This window comes from Ruditapes philippinarum, unplaced genomic scaffold (assembly GCF_026571515.1).
Source record: "Ruditapes philippinarum isolate M1 unplaced genomic scaffold, ASM2657151v2 ctg2024_1_1_1_1, whole genome shotgun sequence".
Classification (NCBI taxonomy): Eukaryota; Metazoa; Mollusca; class Bivalvia; order Venerida; family Veneridae; genus Ruditapes; species Ruditapes philippinarum.
This window is the reverse complement of record NW_026858768.1, coordinates 14028-34099: the sequence shown is the minus strand read 5'-3', so window position 1 is coordinate 34099 and position 20072 is coordinate 14028. Positions and strand designations below refer to the sequence as shown.

The 20072-nt window shown below is 34.2% G+C and overlaps 2 protein-coding genes across 2 annotated transcripts in view; one reads left to right on the top strand and one right to left on the bottom strand.

Moving 5' to 3' along the window:
- LOC132754201 (kinesin-like protein KIF21B) overlaps positions 1–2792 on the bottom strand; it is a 75861-nt gene extending 73069 nt beyond the window's left edge. Inside the window, 3 exon segments of the mRNA XM_060744796.1 lie at positions 665–671; positions 1037–1216; positions 2485–2792. Coding sequence (XP_060600779.1) covers positions 665–671; positions 1037–1216; positions 2485–2540 — 243 coding nt within the window. The 5' untranslated portion in view covers positions 2541–2792.
- A 6987-nt stretch (positions 2793–9779) lies between these two features.
- On the top strand, positions 9780–11747 carry LOC132754200 (trichohyalin-like). Its single transcript, XM_060744795.1, has one exon. It carries the CDS (start codon positions 9780–9782, stop codon positions 11745–11747), a length of 1968 nt encoding a protein of 655 aa, XP_060600778.1.
- Positions 11748–20072: the final 8325 nt, after the last annotated feature.

Sequence of the window (20072 nt, the reverse complement as noted above, 5' to 3'; positions counted from 1 at the left end):
ACCAAAAAACAACATGTCGCCTGAGCCTCTTGATTTTGGGAAAAATTATCGCTAAAATTGCTGATTTGGGAAGTAAAAAAGCTGGTTTAAGTTCAGATTTTTGGGAAAACTGCATGATTTTAAAGAAAATTTCAATTGGGAAGAGGCCTTTTTTCGGAGTCTGTTATATAAGTAGGAAAATCACTGCATGTAAACTGTGAAGTTCAATTGTCATATATAATGCACTAACTGTTTATCAAGATGCATTTGTAAATTATTTCACAAATATTATAATAGAAGTGAGATTTCTTGAATTCTGAAAATAATTTTAAATATGACATTGACTTGAAAATGAAGGTCATTCAGGGGTCAAGGTCCCTAAAGCTTTTATTCAGGGGTATGTTCAATTATGGAGGCTTCAGTTTATATGATGAAAAAGTTCTGGCAAATATTAAAGTTGTCCATAGAGATGACAGAAGGACAAAAACAGTACATGTATGTCCTTGATCCTGTGTGTCAGACAGTGTCAGCAGAACATTAAAATCTCTTCTACAAGAAACATAGAAACCAAATCTTTATAATTCCATTGCTGGGCAAAACTTTGATAATTCTACAGACTCTGAATGTTTTATAAACAAGAATATCTGCAAAGTTTATGGAGGTTCCAAGTGGTACTACAATGTACCATACCACTAAAACATGTAAAAACAATAATTTCTATTTTTAGCCTCTGTGATCTTGATCCTGCATCAACCTTAAACCCAATTAAAGGGTAAATTATATTTTTGGAAAGTTAAGTAACTGTTCATATCTTAAAATTTAATCAATTAATAAATGAAGGCTCTGTCAGCAATTTAAGAAACATACAAATTAATTTTAGCATCAATGAGTCTATTAGTCTTCAAATATATAAATCATAATGGCGGCATCCATGCAACTGACAGGACATCAGACTCTAAACAATGTCACTTTGAACTCTTTTCAAACATTAAACTTAAAGCCAGCTATGGCATAATGCTCATTAGTATTCCATGAATTAAAAGCTACCATTACTTACCCTTCAATTAGTTTTTCAACACAATCTTTATAGATGAATTCCTGAACAACTGGAATGTCGTACACATAATCAAAGGTGAAGGCCTTGTCTTTTCCTAGCATTACTTGCTTTTCTGACTGCATGACCGCAGTACAGATCTGACACATGTCAATTCGCTCTCTAGCAAGCTGCGGACGTATCCTGTAAATACATCATATACTGTAAACGTAGGTTGTTTTGTAAATATAATATATTGGAATAATTACACTTGGATTTACATCAAGAGACTGCTTTGATTATCGGATACCAGTACTTCACTTACTGCAACAAGCTTTTGCATTACAGTTAATTTCATTGGGAGAACATACAGTAAAATTATGCTTGACTCAGGAGAGTTTATGTGCAATTTACAGTGACTGTGTTTTTTTTCCCCCTCATTTTTTGGGGTAATTTGATTGTAGAGGCCATTGAGTCCTGGCTGCTGATCACTGGTCTCCCCGTACGACATGCATAGATCTGTATATAGTTGATTTATTAAAATATATATGATGTTGAAGCATGCATTATGATTATACTGAACAGTTGTAGTTAATATACTAAACATTAACTATATTCATCATGTTGATAGCTTTTTTTAATAGTGGGCCAAGTCAACCAGTGCCAAGTTTGTATAGAGCTGCATTGTCCTTTTTATTAGACACTCGAACATCTTAGAGATGCAGGACGATTGTTTTTTACCTTCCAGCTGATTCAGTCTGGGTCAAAGCAATTGGTTTTATTTTAAAAACATGAAATAGTTAAACAACATGGGCTCAATTGGTTTTGTTGAACTACCAGTTCGGAGAACTTATCTATAATATATAATAAAACTGGTGGTTTTCAGTTTATCTATAGTTTAAAAAAATATATATTGTATACTGGGCACTTTAATAACACTAGATCTATAACATAAAGCGGACAGAACCACTTTGGCACCTCTTCATCAATTAATTTCACCAAACGTTTTGTTCGCTGAAACCACCATAATAACTGCATAATTCAACAACATTTCCCCATAGGGATTAGGCTTGGTTTGTCCGCTCTGTCATTGCATGGTTCTTAAAGCAAGTCCAATCTATTCACCATGTAGCCTAATTAATTTGGTGTGAACGGTTTGACCCATTTTACAGACTTTTTTTATTACTGTCAAACCTGGAAAAAGACAGCGCCCGTCCAAAATTATCTCGGTGTCTCTTTGACAAGTCTAATTAGTTGGACTATTCACCATGGTCACTTATTCATAAGCATAGTGCATACAGCATAGTATATCTTTGCAACTGTTGAGTGCCACTGTAAATTACATTATGTTCAACATTAGAAAAAATGTGACCTGATGAGGTCAAATTTAGGAGATGTCAGATGACTATTTATATATTTATTTATATATATTTTCTAAAGAAAGTAGTATAATTATTTCATGAAGTTCGTACCTGAGAGCAACTCTGACAGAGGTGTCATCCTCCTGTCTTTCTTCTTCCTCCAACATATTTCTTTAAATCTGAACAGGTGTTTCAAAAGAATTTATGCAAACCCATTCAAGGTTTTTAAGAAGTCGTATCTTTTTGACAACGCTATAATAATCATTTGAGTAAGTCCATTTTGAATTTTCACCGCCATTTTATCATGCTTCTACTTGTTTTTATTAAGTAATTTGAGGCTGAATAACCCAAATGGTGTAAATTTCAACAATTTTGGCAGTTTCTCATTTCTTAATATTAGCGCCCTCTGTCAACATAAATTTTACAGGGAAATAATTCAACAAAAAAATACGCCTCTATTTGCCGTTACGTGCCGTACCAATTTTCATAGCCGGATTACGTGCAACCTATTTTAATGGATTTCAGGACTTTACACCTCCTGGACGTTTCGGTTTTGGTCTTTACACGTCCTGGACGTTTCGGCCAGATAGACATTGAGAGAATATTTGTTTTTTGAAATTCATAATTAGGATTTTTTTTTTTAAAAAAAATGGCATTCTTGTTCAAATAAAATTTACCAAATATGTATCAATGTATGAAAAACAGATAAACAGATAAAAACAGAATGATCAGATTTACTAAATTTTATTCAGAGTCATACTATATCTACAATGTAGGCCTATACAATCTAATAATGGATTGTGTAGATGATAATGCATTTATTGAGGTTTCAGTTGAAACCGCTCTTGATGTTGACAATAGTATAAGTGAAGTATTTCTGCCCCCAAAACTCGAAAGTATAAAAGAAACTAAAAACAATGTTGCAAAAAAAACGAGCCATACTATTTTGACGAGTGAGGAAATAGTTAAACAGAAGAGAGAAATCCAAAAAACAACAAAAGATGAGAAAGAGAGGGGATGTGCCCCCTTTGCTTTGGGGGGGGGGGAGGTTGAAGGGGGGCGTCAGTCCCCCTCATCGCCAAGAAAATATTGGACTTGTGAGAGGCTAAAAATGACCACAGATCGATCATAAGGTAACGTGTAACCAACGCTGAAAAGCATTTGACTCTATCTCAATCCATTGAGAAGTTGCAGCATTTTAAAGTCAAATTTGATGGAAAAAATCAGCGCAAAATAGTGATTTTTTGCAATTTTGAGATGTCCCCTCGTTGCCATGGTAACAGGAAATTTAAGCCTGAGCATGTTGTTTGCAAAGGCAATGGTCCAGTCAATATTTATACCAAGTTTGATTACATATAACGGAAGACTTTTCAATGAAAACAGCCATTTTTCACAAAATGCTCATGAAGTAATGGGTTAATGAAAAAAAAAAAAAAACTACAAAACAACAATTTTTCTTCAAATTTATCTGTTAGGCCATGTTTAAACATGGAAAAACGCGATTTTGGGTAATTTCAAGTATTTTCATCATTTTCTGTTAACCCATTACGCGATATATACGCCTTTTAAAGCCTTTTCACCCCCCCCCCCCCTTTTTGGTGTCTCAAATGGTAAAAAAATGCCTTATTTAGGCCCCCAACACTTGTTTTTGTTTGAGAAATGTTGTTTAAAAAAGCGACCACTTTTTCGGCGCGGCCCCAACCAAAAGATACATCAGGGGGTTGCCAGAAGGGGGATGTGCCCCCTTCTGTTGGGGGGGGGGTTGAAGGGGGCGGCAGTCCCCCTCATCGCCAAGAAAATTTTGGAATTGTGAGAGGCTAAAAATGACCCCAGATAAATCATAAGGTAGCGTGTAACAAACGCTGAAAAGCATTTGACTCTATCTCTATCCATTGAGAAGTTGCAGCACTTTATAATAAATTTTGATTGAAAAAAATTTAACGCAAAATAGTGATTTTTTGCAAATTTGAGATGTTCCCTGGTTGCCATGGAATCAGGAAATTTAAAAGCCTGTGCATGTAATTACAAAAGCAAAGGTCCAGTCAACATTTGTGCCAAGTTTGATTAGTATTGAAGTAGTTTTTATAGTTTTATAGCAATTTGAACTTGTAACGGGAGAATTTTCAATGAAAACAGCCATTTTTCACAAAATACTCATGAAGTTATGGGTTTATGAAAAAAAAATATCAAAAAATCTACAAAACAACAATTTTTCTTCAAATTTATCTGTTAGGCCATGTTTAAACATGGAAAAACGCGATTTTGGGTAATTTCAAGTAATTTCATGATGTTCTGTTAACCCATTACGCGATATATACGCCTTTAAACGCCTTTTTACCCCCTTTTTTTTGGTGTTTCTAATGGTAAAAAAATGCCTTATTTAGGCCCCCATTTTTCACAAAATGCTCATTAAGTAATGGGTTAAGGAGCTTTATTTGTTTAGTAGTTATTACATATTTTAGGATCAAATGATATGGTATTGTACTGATCAGGTCATTCCTATCACTATGCAAGCTTTTTGACTTCGAGCAAGATTTTTTGAAATTTTGTAAAAGAAATGAGTCATTTGACATGATTTGTTATTACGAAATTCAAACAGGTTCACACTGCAAAGATTTTCAGGGAAAGTAATTTAAAGGGTCAAGAAGTTCAGTAAACTAACAATATTTGCAGAGGAACTGTTGGTATTTATTTCACTACATCTACTCAAAACTACATATAACAGGTGGTGCGCAGGAAGATTCTCAAATAGATTTAAATATATCAATATTAACTGACAGCTATTGGATAGAAAGCAAGTGAGAGAGTAGCGAGATACATTTTCACACCATCTTCAAAATTGTCAACATTCTCGAAAAACGAAATACTTTTGTTGAATGTCACTCAACATTGAGATCCGAGTACAAAACTCTTCTGAAAAGCATTGTGGGGGATCTGTTTCGCTGAGTTGAATGGAATTCTCAGCCAGTTCTGCTTCAGTACATTTTATGTGTCTGCCAGATTAAGCAAGCCCATTTGCTCAAGGTTCTTGACCAAATCTCTCCGCTTTAAAGGGTATAAATCTATATCTTATGAACTATTTTAGTAAAATTAACAAGGTTAGCTTTTAAAAAAGCTAGTAGCGACTCGCTTCGTTTTTTTCAGGGGTGTGTTTAAATGTTAAAATGACAGTTCTGTTAGCTGAAGAGACTTCAGCGAACATCAAAATAAAAGTGACATATAAAGTTATGGAAGCCAGTTCTCTCAGTTTAACAAAGAGGAATATGAGTATATATGAAGATGCATGTAAACAGATAGTTTGTTTGTTTGTTTGTTTCATTTTACGCCTTTTTCAACAGTATTTCAGTCATATAGGCGGGTAGTTTCCTAACCATCGTTCCTGGAGAGTTACACCAGTACTAGACTACCTTCCTCCGCGCTAAACTACCAAAGCATCTCCAGGGGATCGAACCCACGCCAGAGAGGTAACTTGATTAGAAGTCATCGACTCTAACCCTAGAAACTCTAGAATTCATAAAGATGTCTCTTTATACGAAGTTAAATTGTAATATGTTATTTAGTACTGGAATGAATGACAGACACAAGTCCTAAAGTAAACACAAGTTGTCAATCAATTCAGTCAGAAAAGCCGGGATCGTATTAAAAAATATAGGGATCCCGAAATTGACCAGTTCAATATAGTTTTCAGAGAAGCAGGGATCGTATTAAAATATATAGAGATCCCAGGAATTGGCCAGTTCAAGAATATAGTTTTCAGAAAAGCTGGGATCGTATTAAAACATATAGGGATCCCGTGGTTTGACCAATTCAAGAATATAGTCTTTAATGTTTCCAATTAATTAGGCATATAGTTATAAGTATTGTGATTTCCGCATTTTAAGTTTGTTAATAAATAGCTCTAAATATATCTATATCCTAAGTTAAATTAATTTAACGTTCATTACATACAATAAAAAATAAAAACTTAACGTTTAATGGCCGTTCATTACGACAATAATCAACACAAATATAGTTTATTAGTTTTTCCTCTATATCTAATACGATCCCGGATCCCGGGCGTCCCGGATTCCGGGATTTCCACCCCCACATAAATACAAACACTAAATACCGGAAAGATAAAATGACCGGAAAAAAAAGAAAAAGAAAATAAAGTTTCCTTTTAAAAGGAAAGGCTTGCACAGTTGTGCCTTGTATGCACATTTCATTTCCCCTTTTTCGCAGAGAAATCATTCGTTTGCTTTATAGACGAGTAAATGCACTAAAATACTTCGTTACGTGGTACCAATTAATAAGCATGCACGATCACAAATACGATGCGCTATCTGTAGATCAGCACGTGGCAAGGTTAATGATATGCATGTGCTATTTTTAGATTACCTCACCAAGATGTTGAATTGCGTTCAGTAGATCTAAATATAACTCGATCATGCTTGATTTGGTAAGCAGGACCACCCTTTGAAGACGGAATACTACTACAGTCACCATTATCTATTGTATAAAACTAATACAGACAAAAAAAAACAATTATAAAAGAAACTAACTTTTGCGTCTTGAAAAACAATTGAAACGGAACAATTTCGTTTATAATTTATTACGGTTTAAACCGATAAATCGAGTAAAAATAGAAATCCTATTTATATAAACAAACTGGGATAACCGAAGTAACTAAAATAGCTTAGATTTCCGTAATATTACTTCGTCTGATTCCGCAGTATGACGGAATCGCCCGAATTGTCACGATTGTGTCGTAGGATAAGAATTTATGTAAAATGTACACTGCCTTATATTTTGTTAATCGTTTCAAATAAAATATATTAACTGTATCTAAATGCGTTACATGTTATTTGACCCCTGATCCTATACCGTTATATCTCTCTATATTTCTATTATTTCTATCTCTCGATCATTGTTACTAACCTGTCACCCGTAAACTTAATATGCTAAGTTCGGGTATGTTGTGTGATGCTCCATTGCACTTCATATTTGACCATTCCATGTTATAGTTGTATAATTATATTTATATTGTGTAAATATATTTAATATTTAATAAATATCTTGGATATTTCAGGTTAGTAATCTTTGAGAGTTATAATTTAAACTATTAAATTATTACAGAATGTCTTTATTGGTATATTTAAATAGGTTTTTGATAAGTTATAGAGATGTTTACTTACAATACTTACCTGGAATACTTACCTAATTGTACATGTAGTTATTACATACCTGTATCATACACTCAACCTTATGTTATAATTGTTAATGGCACTTCATATTTGACCATTCCATGTTATAGTTGTATAATTATATTTATATTGTGTAAATATATTCTTTAATAAATATCTTGGATATTTCAGATATTTGCATTTGTTGTGTCTTGTGTCAGTCGATATATTACCCCACCTATAATACAAGTAACTGCCGACTGGGTTACGTCGACAATGGCGCCCATAACGTGTGATTAATTGATAATCTACAAGAGATCAGTTAACAAGGCTGACTTAGAAGACACCTGATTATTTCTACGACAGTGATTTGTTATATCAGAGGAATACTTATATTCTGTTATGCTTGGAATTAAAGTGTATACAACACATTCTTCATATTGTGCGAAGAAGGATTTTTATTGGTTAATACCCGTGCGGTTTTTGCATATGACCCAATTACCTTCTTCCCGCCAGGATCCTAGTATTTCTATTGGTTTTTAAAACCATGTGATTAGTTGACATCATCAATTTTGTTGGATATCCCGTCCGTATTTGCGTGTATTTATAAACATTGTCACGTGCGTACAAACTCCTTCATTATTATTAGGGCCCTTATTTAATTATTTCCATGGAATCTTAACTCGAGACGTCGAGTAACAGGATTACTTACCGGAAAGGCTAGCCTCGTCGCTGGATTTCTTTTCATTGTCGGATTTGTGCCACGGACTCTATAATTTTCACTTCAAGTGAAAGTTTGACATTTTTGACAGATTATTTTGTTTGTGAATTGTGTAAATAGTGTGGTTGTGATAAGTAGTGAATATTGTGATTTAAGTGTTGGATTAATTTTATATAGGATTTATATATAAAAGGTAACAACTTTGCTTTAATTTTTGAATGTAAATTTTTGAAGAAATAGTAGTCATTTTTATTAATTAAAATTTCTTTAGATTTTTAACTAAGCTTTATCTTAAGTAAATTGTTGTTCAAGATATTTTGATAAAGCTTCTGTTCAAAACATTTAAACGCTTAATATACTTTGTAGCTTTTAACACATGACCAAAAATTGGATGGTGTAACTTATTTCTTCAACCCGTTGCGAAAGGTATTGATATACACTACCACTATTACCTCTCTACCACTATCTATTCCCTGATAGCCCAGTGGTTAACGTGTTCGCCTTTCACCCCTATTGTTTAGAGATCGAAACCAAGTAACGTCGCATTTTTTTTTCACATTATATTTTTGTGGTGTTTTTTTTTCTCCATAACTTGTAATTCTTTTCTTTAGAAAAGAGATAAGAATTAAAAATAAGAAAGTCGACTACTCTTTATGTGCATATACCTTGTTTGCAAATTTTGCAATTAAGGTTGTGTCCAAGAAAATACAAATCCTTGCAAGGTTCGGATATTTTACTCGGGAATACAATTGATTAGTGTTCGAAAAACAGTAATTTGTTGTATTTATTAAAGTTTAATTGTTTCTGGAGTATTTATCAGAAACTTATATTAAATTTTAACGGTCATTTTCGTCGTTCGCGTTGCAAGTAAACGAAACTAAGCAAACACGTTTACGCGATATATAGTGTATACTATCTGATAGATTGAGACATTTATCAGATTGTATATTGGTGTAATGGTTAGTGCAGTTGATTAGCACGCAAGAGATCTCGAGATCGAATCTTGCACGAGCTGATTTTTTTAAAAAAAAAAGCAGCTTTATCTTATTGTATAAAAGACTAGTAGTTCATTTTATAATAATCTTTAGTGCCGGTTATTATAAAATGTATTACATCTTTCTACGAAAAAAAAATATAATTAGTGTTTATTATATTACAACACAATAAATTTAAGACATCATTAAAATGAAATAAATTTATAAATACATGTATATCTGAATTCAGTTGTGTTATATACGTGAAGTGTAATTTGTATGGTGACACATACTCGACACGTCGGAAAAGTTGATATCACTGTGTTGTTTGTGGTTGTGTGTGATATAATTGTGTGGTTACGTGATGATATAATTGTGTTTTAAATAATAGTGTGTGGTATATATGGTGTGAAATATTAGACACGAACAATTTTGTGTTGAATGTATAGTGTAGAATACAAGACATATTACAAACATACATATGGAACAAATCATTTGAAGTATTTTGTGTAATCATTCTAAAAGGGGTAAAGTTGGAATTAATTCAAAATGGCAGAAGCTTTAACAGAACGTGAATTGAGGAGGATATTAAGAGATAGAAAAAGAGAAAGACAGATGCAGGAGGAAAAGGAGGAAAGAGAAAGGAAACGACTTGAAGAATTAGAAAGGATTGAACATCGAACGATACAACGACAATTTGATGCAGATGATTTTGAACTTGACATGGAAAATATAAATCAACAAGAAAGTGATAAAGAAAGTGAATTATCTGATTTGAACACAATCGATGAATTCCTACATGCTACAACATTACACGATATCCAAGACTTGGAGAATAATGAGCCACAAAATTTAGTACAGCCAAAAGATCAAAATAGATCATTGGAAAGTAACTTTGCATTTTTAGATGACCACATAGAGATGCTAGATAAAGCTTTAGATGATATAAGAGATCAGAGAGATTATACAAATAAAGGATATGTTAGAACAGACAGTATTTTGGATAGACATGAAATTTTAAACACAACAGGTCAAGGAATGAAAGATATAAAAGGGACTAGAAAGTTAACTGAATACAGTGACAATGCATCGGACAAAAGTATTACTCGGATGAAAAGTTATAGGAGTGGACAAAGTGTGAGGAGTTTGGATATGAAATTGAATGAAATTAAAAGTGAAAATGAGGAGATTAGAAGTCAGAGAAGTTCTATTGAAAGGGAAAGTTTAAAGCTCAGGAAATTACAAGAAGTTGAAAGTAAGAAGCAGAAGTTATTTGTAGAAAATCAAAGGAGGTTACAGGCTGAAATTGAGAATAAGAGAAAAGCTGAAAAAGAATTGATAGAGAGAATCAAACTATTAGAAGATCAGGAACTAGTTTTGAATAGGAAAAGATATGAAAATGAAATGCTTGAGAAGGAGATTCAAGATAACAGAAAAGAGGATGATACACTTAGCACAAAGATAAAATTGTTAAAAGAAAAAGAAAAGCTACTGAAAGAAAGACTACAAAGAACAGATGCAAATCAATTACAGACAAGAAAAGAACGACTGAAAAGAATGGAAATTAAAGATAATGGAACAGAATATAATAAAGAAGAAAGTTTTGTTCGACATAACTATACAGAGAAATGCCGACAAAAAGACAGCGACTATCCGATGTTTAAACTTGGACCACCGAAGAAACCTCATTTCAATGGCAAGGATTTTGAGCAGTGGGAGATGGAGATATTTTGTTTATTAAGAACCCAGATGTATCCGGACTATGCTATTGTGCAAGCTATTCGACACTCCTTGATTGGAGATACACGACAAGTATTGTTGACAATTAAACCAACCGCATCAGCAAAAGAAATTCTGGAAAAGATAAGAGAAATCTACGGTGATATTAAGACAGGAGACAAAGCTGTTCAAAACTTTTACTCAGCAACGCAAAAGGAAGGAGAATCATGTTCTGCTTGGGGAATTAGAGTAGAAACCTTATTTCAGAAAGCTGTAGAAAAGGGAGAAATAAGTGAGAGTAAAAAAGAAAGTAAACTTAAAGAACGCTTTTGGAGAGGATTATATTCTGAAAAACTTAAGAATGCCACAAGAGTGTCGTATGAGTCAACAGATACGTTTGAAAAATTAAGACGAAAGGCAAGGCTAGAAGAAGAAGAGAATTTATCAACTCAAGTGAAAGCAAATATTAACCAACAGAAAGAGACAGATGAAAAATTAACTATTCTTCAAGAGCTTCTTGATCGAATGAAAACATTAGAGGCCGATGTTGGAAAACTTAAAGGTCAAGATCAAAATTATACATATAGAGGAGGATACCAGCCAAGATTTAACAGCAGATATAGAGTTTCAAATAGAGGAAGAGGTTTTAGAAGGAACGAAAGTAACCAACAAGAGTCAACAAAGTATGACCGAAGTCTTTCAGAGAAGAAAGAGCCAAATGAGAGTAAAGAAACAAGTAAAGCCAATTTAAACGAGAAGGAGCTTCTATCGACGGGCAAGATGGAAGCAAAGAAGTAAACAGCCCGAACATAAAGAGAAATATATTACGAGAGAGGATGGTAGGAAAGGCAAATGAAAATACAATTTTTATAGACAACATTGAGGTTAAAGCCCTGATCGACACAGGTTCTATGGTCAGTACAATTTCAGAGACATATTTCAAGAAAATGGAGGATAAGCCAAAATTACATGACATCGGAGAATTTGAATTGAATATAACCGGAGCAAATGGAAAAGAAATACCTTATCTTGGATACATCGAAGCCGAAGTTAAAGTTCCAAACAGTAACATGTCAGGATTGGTAGTACCATTCCTTATTGTAAAAGCAACAGAATATAATGACACAGTTCCAGTAATAGTTGGTACCAACATCATTCGTGAAAGTGCAAGATTGTATACAGAAAATTCAGATGAAGGAGTTCCAAATGAATGGAAATCAGCTTTTGGAATGATAAATCAGACATGTATTGGTAAAGTAAAATCAACAAAGGACTTCCTGTTATATCCAATGCAAACTAAAACAATAACTGGTTTTCTGCGAAAGAACATCAACGCAGACGCAGCAATCACAGAAGATCTTGATGACTCAGGTCCTGATAAACCAATGGTATGTCCTAGAGTGGTTAAACTTAACAATCGTGGAAGAACAGCTCGAGTTCCTATAAAATTGTGTAATCTTTCAGCAAAACCTATATCAGTAAAAGCAAAGTCGATAATCTGCCAGTTACAGCAAGTTGAAGTGTTGGATCAAGCTCCGATCTTCGACGCTAAGGATGACTTACCTAATTCTGAAAAAGAAAATATACTTGCCAATGGAGGTCCGATCGTCTATCAACAGTCTGCATCTGAAAAAGAAAAAGAAACACATATTATAGAAACTAATGGAAACATCACACAAAAAGTTAAAAATAAGTTCGGAATAAACTTGAGCAATTCAGAACTCAATGAGGAACAGCAAGAAGAAGTCATGCAATTGTTTGAAAAATGGCAATCGATTTTTCCAAAGACGCCTTTAGATTTAGGCCATACATCAAAAATAAAACATAGAATTGAACTGACAGACAATAAGCCGTTTAAGGAGCCTTACAGAAGAATACCACCTGCACTGTTTTCTGAGATAAAACAACATCTAAAAGACATGCTTGATATTGGAGCCATACGACCATCTAAGAGCCCCTGGTCATCAAATGTTGTCATCGTGAGAAAGAAAGATGGGTCCATCCGCTTCTGCGTCGATTTCCGTGCACTTAATTCTCGGACTAAGAAGGACGCCTATGGCATTCCAAGAATTGATGACACTCTCCATATGCTTTCTGGGGCCAAATACTTTTCAAAACTTGACTTAATGTCTGGTTACTGGCAAGTCGAACTTGAAGAGGCTGACAAAGAAAAGACCGCATTCCAAGTAGGAGGTTTAGGATTCTATGAAGCAAATAGGATGCCTTTCGGCCTATGTAACGCCCCAGCGACTTTCCAGCGGCTCATGGAACGATGTATGGGAGACCTTAATTTAAGAGACTGTCTCATCTATTTGGACGACATCATCATTTTCAGCGCTGATATTAATACTCACCTGGACCGACTAGATGCAGTTTTTCAACGTTTGGCAGACTTCAACCTGAAAATAAAACCATCAAAGTGCGATTTTTTTATAAAAGAAACTACCTACCTGGGCCACGTCGTATCTGAAGATGGTATAAAAGCTGATCCTTCCAAAACTGAAGCAGTTAGAAATTGGCCGACACCAACATCAACAAAACAAGTTCGTCAGTTTCTAGGGTTTGCTGGCTATTATAGGAAATTCATAAAAGATTTTGCAGCTTTAGCCAGACCCCTAAATGACCTCTTAATCGGACAGCCAGCTAAGAAACAAAGAAAATCTTCTTCTATAAGTAAGCATAAACGTGTTCCTTTCCGATGGGATACTCCTCAGGAACAAGCTTTTAATGATATCAAGGAACAACTGACAAACCCTCCCGTACTTGGATATGCAGATTATACAAAACCATTTACTGTACATGTCGATGCTTCATCTTTAGGACTTGGTGGAATCCTTTATCAAAAACAAGACGGAAAGGATCGTGTCATTGCGTTTGCTAGCAGAAGTTTGAAACAAAGTGAGAGGAGCTATCCAGCTCACAAGCTCGAGTTTCTCGCACTCAAGTGGGCTGTCACTGAAAAGTTTCATGACTACTTGTATGGCGCGAAATTCGAGGTTGTGACTGATAACAACCCTCTCACTTATGTGAATACTTCTGCTAAGCTAGATGCCACAGGTCACAGATGGCTAGCAGCTTTGGCGAATTATGATTTTTCGACCAAATATAAGAAAGGAGCCAATCATTCAGATGCTGATGGACTAAGCAGGATAGTTCCAAAAGAAGTTGTTAAAGCTGTTACCAATGCAGCTACAACAGAACTAACACCTCTCATACATACCGTCCATGAGCCTGATAACGCAATCCAAACTGGTGAAATTTCCATTCCAGAAGATCTCTTACGAAATAAAAGCGTTTCTTCAACAACCTGGATAAAAGCACAAGCAGATGATCCCACAGTATCTAAGATAGTTGACAATTTAAGAAACGGAACAAAACCGGCTAAGCCTTTTGACCGAACTATTTCTACATATATTAGAGAATGGTCGAACCTTGTCTTAATACAAGGTGTTCTTTACAGAAAATCGACATTGTCAGATGGTGATCATCTTCAACTTGTTTTACCTGAAGCCATTCGATTGGAGATTTTCAAATGCTTACATGACGACCTTGGTCACCAAGGTCGAGATCGTACAACATCGCTTTTCAAGGAAAGATTTTATTGGCCTGGAATGGACAGTTTTATCGCCAAATCAATCAGGAAGTGTGATCGTTGCATCAAAAGGAAGTCTCTCTCAACAACTGCAGCGTTGACTCCAATACAATCAACGGCACCAATGGAAGTGGTTTGTGTAGACTTCTTGTCATTGGAGAGATGTAAAGGAGGTTTTGAAAACATCCTTGTCCTGACCGATCACTTCAGTCGATATGCACAGGCATATCCTACTAGAAATCAGACTGCAAAGACAACGGCCAAAATTTTGTTTGATAATTTTATAGTCCACTACGGATTTCCTGGTAGGATTCATAGTGACCAGGGACAGAATTTTGAGTCGCATCTAATCAAAGAGCTCTGCAGTCTGGCTGGCATTGAGAAAACAAGAACAACGCCTTACCATGCTATGGGGAACGGAATGGTCGAAAGATTTAATCAAACGTTACTCAAGATGCTTGGGACTCTAGAGGAGCATCAAAAGTCCGATTGGAAAGCCCATGTTCCGAGTCTGGTCCATGCATACAATGCAACCCGTCATGAAAGTGTCGGCTTCTCTCCGTACTTTCTTATGTTTGGACGTCATCCTAGACTCGCCATTGATGCTTTTCTAGGGTTACATACTGATGGTCTGTCATCAAGCATCCATTCGGAGTACGTGATTAAACTTAACGACCGTCTCCGTTCCGCATATGCAAAGGCTCGAGAAACCGCTGTTAAAACATCTGCAACAAACAAGGCTTATTATGATCAAAAAGCTAGAAGTTCTGTTCTTCATCCTGGAGACCGAGTGCTAGTCCGTAACGTTTCAATACGCGGAAAACAAAAACTAGCAGACAAATGGGAACACAGTCCTTATATTGTTGTTAGTCAACCTCTTGAGGACATACCTGTTTACGAGGTTAAAAAGGAAGGTTCTCGTTTCAAGAAAACAAGAACTCTACATAGAAACCTCCTTTTGCCATTTATGTCTATTTCAGATGTTCCAGTTGAAGATAAACAAATGGAACTTGACATTGTAGATGACTCCGGTGATTTACAAACAGACGTAGATGTTACAGATGCAGAGCACGTTTCTGTTGAGAATGGTATGAATCTGAATAATGATTGTTCTTTTTCTCATTCTGATATTTCTATTTCAGGTGAACAGGATGATGATGAAATACAACTGAACAGTCATCTAGACCAGTAAGGACACGAAGGCAGCCAAATTGGATGTCGACAGGCGACTGGAAACTTTAGATTCAAATAAAATATTGATGACTCTTATCAGTACGTTACTACATGTATATAAGTATGAGTTCTTATTTTGTTTTCTCTACTCGTATATAACACCTATTTGATGTGATTCTCACGAATAATGTTAAAACTGATAGTTATCAGTGCGATGATATTACTTACCTTTATCTAATGTGCTTCTATTTGCACCCTTAGGGTTTTGATGGACTCGACTTTTGTGCAAATGTCAGATACTTACCATTAAATGATGTATACTTACCCTTTCTGGAGGTTATTCATGCAACTTAACATCTTAAAAATGATTGTTAGATCTTGTTGTCGATGTCCAATAAGATGTTTTCTTTTTGTTTCATTGAATTAAATTTAATGACAACTTATTCATTGTGTAAGTACTCATTTGTAGACATCTACAAATGTTAGTAATACTAAATAGAGCGAATATAACACCTCTGGTGGAGTACTTGTAAATTTTGTAACCCACGTTTTGTACTTTTTGTTGTTAATTTTGCATTTGTCATTTAACTTTTATAACATAAGTTTATACTTAAGATATTAGTGAGTGTAATTTGTAATATTGGGAGACGTACAGAAAAGTCAGGAGCCTTTTTAACGAACCTGGAGGAGTATGTCGTAGGATAAGAATTTATGTAAAATGTACACTGCCTTATATTTTGTTAATCGTTTCAAATAAAATATATTAACTGTATCTAAATGCGTTACATGTTATTTGACCCCTGATCCTATACCGTTATATCTCTCTATATTTCTATTATTCCTATCTCTCATTGTTACTAACCTGTCACCCGTAAACTTAATATGCTATGTTCGGGTATGTTGTGTGATGCTCCATTGCACTTCATATTTGACCATTCCATGTTATAGTTGTATAATTATATTTATATTGTGTAAATATATTCTTTAATAAATATCTTGGATATTTCAGGTTAGTAATCTTTGAGAGTTATCATTTAAACTATTAAATTATTACAGAATGTCTTTATTGGTATATTTAAATAGGATTTTGATAGTTATAGAGATGTTTACTTACAATACTTACCTGGAATACTTACCTAATTGTACATGTAGTTATTACATACCTGTATCATACACTCAACCTTATGTTATAATTGTTAATGGCACTTCATATTTGACCATTCCATGTTATAGTTGTATAATTATATTTATATTGTGTAAATATATTCTTTAATAAATATCTTGGATATTTCAGATATTTACATTTGTTGTGTCTTGTGTCAGTCGATATATTACCCCACCTATAATACAAATAACTGCCGACTGGGTTACGTCGACAATTGGATCAGTATATAAACAAGATAGAACTTTACAGCTGTTTGTTGATTTGATTTAATCCCGAACTTACTTGACCCTCGGATAGCTACATATAATTGCGCCGAACCACCCCTTTTACATTTACTCAAGAAAACATATGCGTTATAATGTGGAAAACCGATTAAAAATAATCATAAATATTTTCCTCGAGCAAAACTATTAAAGAAAAGAAATGATGGAATAAAATGAATAATCGTTTTATCTTGGTGACAAGAACTCATACTTAAAATATTTAGAATAGAAAGCTATTGCCTACAGCTATTTCAAATTAATTTTCATAGCTGTATTGAAGTACAAACAAAACAATAAACGGTACATTTTCCGAGTTTTTTAATCCGTGCTTAAAACGAAAGAGTAAATACATTCACGGATAGCCGATATTTTGGAGTGTTATTTTCTGTACATGTACTTTTAACTTAATTGGGACTAAAAATGAGTTCTTATAAGCGATAATTCCTTATAACCATGTTCATTTTAAACGGTATTTTTTATATTAAATAAAGAAGGGCAAAATTCGAGCCAAAAGAAAATTGTTCCTTCTAACCGGAAGTTTGCTATAACCGTGTCCGCTATAAGTGAAGTTTGGAACGTCAATATTGGGTATTTCGTATCAAAATTGCATCCAAAATGAGGAGAAAAATGTTCTTCTTGGCGTATCATTCTTCGATTTTATCAAAACAATCATACCCTTTAAAAAGACGAAACTGGGTTTACCTTTTTCAGCTTTGTTTTGGTCGAGGGCTCTACAACGGCAGTGTCGAGGGCTCTCATTTGATCAGACCACCAAAATGTGAAAGAGTCACCATTAAGTATGGGTTTAAAATAGGGCATCGTGTAATTCACAGAGTTTTATTAGATAACCAAATCTTCTATTTGAACCTGAACTATCATACTGCAAGTGACATATACATACTTTTCATTGTCAAGTTCATCTGAATATAGACTTTATATTTCAAAAGACTGGCAGTTATAATGGTGATTGACCTACAATTGATATTGGAAAAATGTTTACGATGAAATATAAATCTGCATTCAATATGAAAAGACTTCCCCAACCTTTTTATATATAACGTTACAGGTAGTTTCCGATGGATATTTATATAGAAATTTCCTTGGGTCACGTGAGTTATTTATTGTTCATGCGAAGTAAATTAAAGAACTATGGCAAAATGTAAACGAAACTTTACACTTACACCTATTCATTTACTATATTCTCTTGGAGGGCATAATTTCACTATTTAGCCATTCTGTAAGAAATAATGCAGTATATTTTTTTATCAGTTTTTACGCTTTATTGTATTATTTCAAAGCGTGGATGTTCCGAGCAAAATATCGCAAATATTTTAAATCAAGATGCGTGCTGAACCGTAAGTTAATTTGTTTTGTAAAAAAAAAATAATAACATTTGTTTAGACATAATTGAAGTTCCCACTGCCGAATATAGAAGTGACAAATTGCATTTTTACACACAAAACATTTTGAACAATCACTTTCAGCTTCAAACAAATCAATCAATACATAATGTATTATGTTTAAAATAGAACAGAACAGAACAGAACAGAAACCATTTCGCCAGTACGCATTGAGCGGAGCAAAATGGCAAAATACATATAATTAAAATCTGGACAAGGTGTTTACCGTGTCTGTATAATTTCTTGCAACGATACTGTATGATTAACTGCAAGTCTAGCACGTATTTAACTCTTAAGGACATAAAAGGCATCAGACCTACCAATTGCCATACTTTCGAACCATTTGAATATGTTCGGCCTCAAGGCCTTTACGTAAAACGTCATAACGTGCACTAATATGAAAAGGCAGCACAATGTCTATAGAGAACGTGACAAATCAATTATTGGTGTGCAGCAGCGAATTGATAAACCCGTTATTGGGTGGTCCATAATTAATTGAGTGAAAGAAATGTACATTTAAATGTATATAGTGTAAAAATTATATGACAGTATAGCAAATCTTATTCTTCCTTTTCATGAGAAAGAAGGAGTATGTTGAAACTCACTAAGACATGACGATATATAAATTCATTTAGAAGTTCAAAGCATTCAGAATGTAAAGGCGCATACAATATCTTGATATTGAAAAGTTTGACTTTGATTTTAAGGATAAAGTAACAGAAGACAGAAAACACTATATGTTTTTGATCATTGAACAAACGAAGCAAAGTTTAGTAACAAAATGGCAAATATGTTATTCAATATCATACATTTTAGCTCAACTATAACATAATGTTATTCTTGCTTGTTTTAATATTTTTTTTCAAATTCTTCTCCCCTGTCAAATTGGACTTAGGAAAGTAGTGTAAGGGGAAGAAACTTCAGTCTATTTCAAGGTTAAATTGTCCGGTCAGTTATAGCCCGTTGCAAAGTAAAAGCAGACAACGTACTGTTTGTACGATTGATAGAACGAAGAAAGCGACCGTCAGAGAGCGATCTTGGGTTTTCATTGTTAAATAGTTTTGTGTGCAATTTTAACACCGAGGGATATCAGAAATGAATGATGATTCGACATCAGCAAGATTTATGCCAACGATTTTGTTTCTGAGAACTTTATACTAAGTTATTATCAATACATATTATCAATACATATTTTTTAGGATAAATCTGCTTTCGACCAAAGGGGTACGGCTCATTGAATGTACACAAAATATGTATTTGATGGTAGAAAAACATTTATCCTAAGTCAGAAATGAATTCTAAGTCCATTCCCATTACACTATATACTTATATATAGACAAGGGTAACAACTCCCATAAGAAGGTGCCTATGCCCAATCAGGGTTTTTGCCTCGCATATTTTTTACACGATACAGCATGAATAAAAAGGAATTATGCAATTTGTAGTCGAATGATTTATCTATCGAACCAATGTAAAACTTTTTTTTTATATCTCTTATACTTAACGAGTACTGGCCGTCAAAGTAACAAA